Below are 4477 nucleotides of genomic sequence, written 5' to 3' on the forward strand. Positions count from 1 at the left end.
GGTGAGATAATACATAATGTCATAACCATGCTTATCCTTAATACTAGTTTATTCTTTCGTCTTTTATGTTACGATTCAGTTAGTTAAAAGGTTCATCGTCATTCTTTTGTTCTGAAGTTCTTATCTTAGTGAATAGCTTTTCATTAAAATTTGGTATCGACTTCTTACCTGCTCAATTGATTATATGGCTTCCTCGGTCCAGTTTGGTTGAAGGGATTTGTTTGTTTTGCAGAACTGGGTTCAATAAATCTGGTTACAGCTTCGGAAAAGTCATTGGCATGTAGTTCAACAACAAAGGTAGCGGTATTGGTGGGTTCAATGGCTTTTCTTTCAGAATTCCTGAATGTTACAATATTATTGGTTACGAGGCCTTTCTCGTCTTTCATGCGTACATGCTCATTTATCTTGAAAACCTTTGTTGTTGTTGTTCAAACTTGGTTGGAGCTGTTGAAGACCTCGGTCAGTCTTCACTTGAACATATTTTGGACAACTTTGATGTGGATAATCGCAATTGTCTCTCTTCCTGGACGAATTTTAGCTGCTTTACGAAGGGAAAGGCAGGTTAGCCCTCTCGCTCCATTGTTTCTTGATTGTCATATGTGCTTGTTCAACAATGATATATTTTGATTGTGTTCCTTTTCTCTGTTTTTTTATCATAGGTTTGTCTTTGTGGAAAATATGTATAAAACAAAATATTCTTCAACTTACGGTAGTTGATTTTTCATAGACAACATCTCAATGACTTTCATTTGCTTGCAAGTAGGAGTTAACCGAGTACTCAAACTACTTTTAACTAGTATGTTAGCCATAAATGGGTATGATATTAAAGTGAAAAGTTTGGAACGATCAAATAATTACGGTTGTTTCTAGTAAAGATTAGAGAATCCTTAAGATTCTAAAGCATAAAATATTACGTAAGGTGTTTAAGACTTCGAAAGGGAGAATCGTACCATTGAGTTCTTTGCAGCCTGAGTTATTGAACAATAGTTTGAACTATTTTACTTATTACCATCAGTTGGAGAAGTGTAGTTCAACATTTTGTTTGTTCGTTTTCATTCATAAGTCTCAAGTGACTACTGTTGAAGGTTTATATGATTGACAATTGAATTTTCTCCAGTTATGTGGCTTGGTGGCTTCTGGGAACTTTACTAGTTTTAGTCAATAAGTGATTGAAGTATTGGAGTATCACATAGGCTACTTGGACAGATTATACAAAATTTGTTTTTCCCTTTTTATACTTGATAATGGTTGATTTCATGCAGTTGCAACAATATTTGCAATTTCTGGAAATTGTGATAATGTTTTGCTGGAAAGAAAGGAGCTCCAAAAACAATTCCAGGCTGCTTTGAAGGAGCATAAGATGATGGAATTGATGTTGGACGAACTTGAAATGATACATGAAAAGGCAACCAACAAGATTGCACTCTTACAAAGTGAGGTAATGGCCTATCTATCTCCTGTACTAAATGTTATAAATTACATTATGGATGGGTGGAACTGAGAGCAAGTATCATAGTTTTCGATAAGAAGGGGAAGGAGAAATTTATGCCGTTGTTATAGGAGAGGTTGAACTTTGACATAAAACTTGGTTTACTTTTTATGAGTTGAAAGTTTGCATGTTGGTTAAGAACCGAGCGATGAACTCCATACAGTGCATTAACAAATAAAATCTCTCTCTCTTTCTTTAAATAGGTACATATATATAGACACACACACAGTTTGCAGTTATATGTGAATCTATCTTTTTAGACGTTAGAATGTCCAGCAACACTGTTTGCAGTTCTGTTGACCCATCATCCATGAGAGGTTGTTCTATAAAACATTAGATATAAATTGATTCCGAGAAATGAATTCTTTTTCCAAAGAAGTTATTAATTCTTTGCATTTAATAGTTAGGATAAATTTTTTGGTTTCCTTGTGCTAAAAAACTACCATTAGTTACAAATATAGGAGAGGAGAATGAATTATTGATTATTTTCATTTTAGAAGTTGGATGGACTTTGGGTTTTCTTGAACGGTAAGTTGTTCATGAATTACAATTAATCTAATAAATACGCAAGGTATTTATAAAATCCTCTCATTTATTCTTCAATTACCATAAAAATAGAAAAGTGAAAAGACAAAATTGTTACCAATGCAATAATAGAAAATGATAGAGTTGAAGGGCAAAAATGTCATAAAAAATTTCTTCTCATTCAAGCTTTTATATGTACTATAGATAGTATTCCGTTTCACTGTGCATTTGCAAGAGAATACTAGGATGTTGGTTCATTTATCAACCTTCATTTTTGTTTGTTTTTAAAGAGTTAGTAGGTGTTTTCAATTGATAATCAATAGGTCAAACTATTAGTTTGTTTTGGAGAAGAATATACAAAAGCATATCCTGTAGTAGTAGATAATTGATGCCAATAGTTACTCTCGTGTGCTTTCTAATAAGCTTTTAATAATAATACTCTTTTAGGTTATTGGAGCGTTTTGGTATTTATTCATAGCAGAGAGAAAAACAACTTGCTGGGAAGAAAGCTATGCAAATTGGCCTCTAAACTGCAATTACATAGGCAACTTGAGTGCCAATTTGAGTGCCAATTTGAGTGCCGACACCTTTTGCTCTCTAAAAGCTGAAAATGCTTCCAATTCTTTTGACTTTGGAATATTCAAAGATGCTATACGTATTGTGGGATCATGAAAGATCGTGAAGTAACTGTCTCTTTGTTTTTGGTGGAGTGCAGAAATTGAGGTTTGTTTTCAAAAGATTCTCTACCCTTTGATTCATTTTTTGGTATTTACTTTTACCAGTTTAGCTCATTGTCTGTTATAAAATTGTACTTGTGCTTCTTTGACATTCTTGTTGTGTGAGAAACAAGAAAGTACTTACCCTAGTAATGCTTATGTTCATGCAAGATAATGACGTTGTTTGACTGAGTTAAGTTATCAGTTCACATTTATCCCTTGTTTTCCCTTGACATTAATTCTAGAGCTTATAGGAGAACTCCATGACATTTTTCTTTAAGAGTAGTTTTTGTGCTTCTGCAAAATAAAAGACAGATGAAGTTTATTGATTTATCATGGATAAAAGATTCTTGATAAATCGAAGAACTATTTGAATTCATAGTCAAATTCTAAAACCAAATGGTTATCAACGAGATCTTCATTTTCTCCCCCTCCTCCTATCACTCTAACATATACTTGTGAGTGGAACTGTCGAAGAACGTGCTACGGTTGCTCTTGAACTCCAAAATCTTGAAACAGGTAAGGTTGAGGAGTCAACTGCCTCAGCTTGTGGACCTCCTGGAACTAAGACGTAAGTTATTGGAATCGATTGTGGATGGATGAGTATTTGTTGTTTCATCAATGGATTGGATGTGATGCAACGTGTTTGTTTAGGTGGGCAATTAGAAAATGCACGTTTAAATCTCATGGGACCGGAGACTAGGGATTAAAGTACTGGGTTTTGACAAAGTTTATAACTTACAACCTATTTAACTAGTATACATTATATGTTCCAAAGTCTTTGTTCTTCACTTTACCTCGTCTTTAAACCGCTTAGAAACATTTGCATTACTTCTTAACATGTCATCCTTACCTCTCATCGACATCTTGTAGACAAATTTGTCTTAGAGAAAAAAATCGATCCTCCAAAATGGGACCTCTTGAAACCTGTTCCATTTGACATCGATGCGAGGCCGCTATAAACCATGCTTGGGCAGAATTCTGATGTCCATTATATGCACATTTGTAGGAAGGTCAACATTCAATCGGTTATTGTAGAGGTTGAAAAGGGCTCTTTCGCAACTCTTGTACTATTAGAAGATGCTTAAATTTTTGTCTCTATGATTAATTTTTTCATTTTAGCTTTGATCTTACATTTGAATTTGATTTTCTTTTTCGCAATTTCAGGATTGTTCGTTGAGGACAGACCAAGAGCATAGTGTTGCTGTTGAGTGAAGGAAGAGCGTGATAAGAGGCAAGTGTTTTCCATTAACTGAACATAAAGGAGTTTTTTGTTGTTCTTTTTTTTAAGTTATGTAAGATGATAGTATTTTAAAGCTTAACTATTTCTCACTTCATTAAATCATAAATTGACTTTGATGCTAGGCTTCATTGCATTTTAGATAGAATTTAATTGAAATAGCACCAAAAGTTCTCCATCTTTCATGAATAATACCTTTTTTACTAGACTATCTTCGAATTGATATATCGAGAACAAAACAAATAAAACTTTTAAAAGTGACATGTTTGAACGATCAATTTTGTTCTTGGAGTAAGGACAATGCCCGAATAAAGACAAAGATAAGACTTATGGAATAAAAGTTTTGAAGATTTTCTAGGTGAGGTTTGAAAGTATTCAAGAAACCTTTGGTCATTGATCCGGGTAAAATTAGGGAAAATATAGTTGCATGATCGATCTTTAACAATGCAAAATTTTACTGCTTTCTTTTAAGTTTTGTAGAACTTTTTTTTAAAAATTTTTAGTTTA

The 4477-nt window shown here is 33.4% G+C and overlaps 1 protein-coding gene across 1 annotated transcript; it reads left to right on the forward strand.

Annotated features, from left to right (window-relative positions):
• The first annotated feature begins 335 nt into the window (after positions 1–335).
• LOC127150167 (uncharacterized) lies at positions 336–4045 on the forward strand. The gene is made up of 4 exons (XM_051087165.1): positions 336–561; positions 1263–1438; positions 2462–2737; positions 3898–4045. The coding sequence occupies exons 1-3, from the start codon at positions 393–395 to the stop codon at positions 2684–2686; spliced, it is 570 nt and encodes a 189-aa protein (XP_050943122.1). The 5' UTR covers positions 336–392; the 3' UTR covers positions 2687–2737; positions 3898–4045.
• The last annotated feature ends 432 nt before the right edge of the window (positions 4046–4477 follow it).

This window comes from Cucumis melo, chromosome 1 (genome assembly GCF_025177605.1).
Source record: "Cucumis melo cultivar AY chromosome 1, USDA_Cmelo_AY_1.0, whole genome shotgun sequence".
Taxonomy (NCBI): domain Eukaryota; kingdom Viridiplantae; phylum Streptophyta; class Magnoliopsida; order Cucurbitales; family Cucurbitaceae; genus Cucumis; species Cucumis melo.

Coding starts and splice junctions, on each gene's coding strand:
- LOC127150167 (XM_051087165.1), top strand. CDS start 393: ATGCTCATTTATCTTGAAAACCTTTGTTGTTGTTGTTCAAACTTGGTT. Junction 562..1,262: donor CTTTACGAAGGGAAAGGCAG/GTTAGCCCTCTC, acceptor GATTTCATGCAG/TTGCAACAATATTTGCAATT. Junction 1,439..2,461: donor TTGCACTCTTACAAAGTGAG/GTAATGGCCTAT, acceptor ATACTCTTTTAG/GTTATTGGAGCGTTTTGGTA.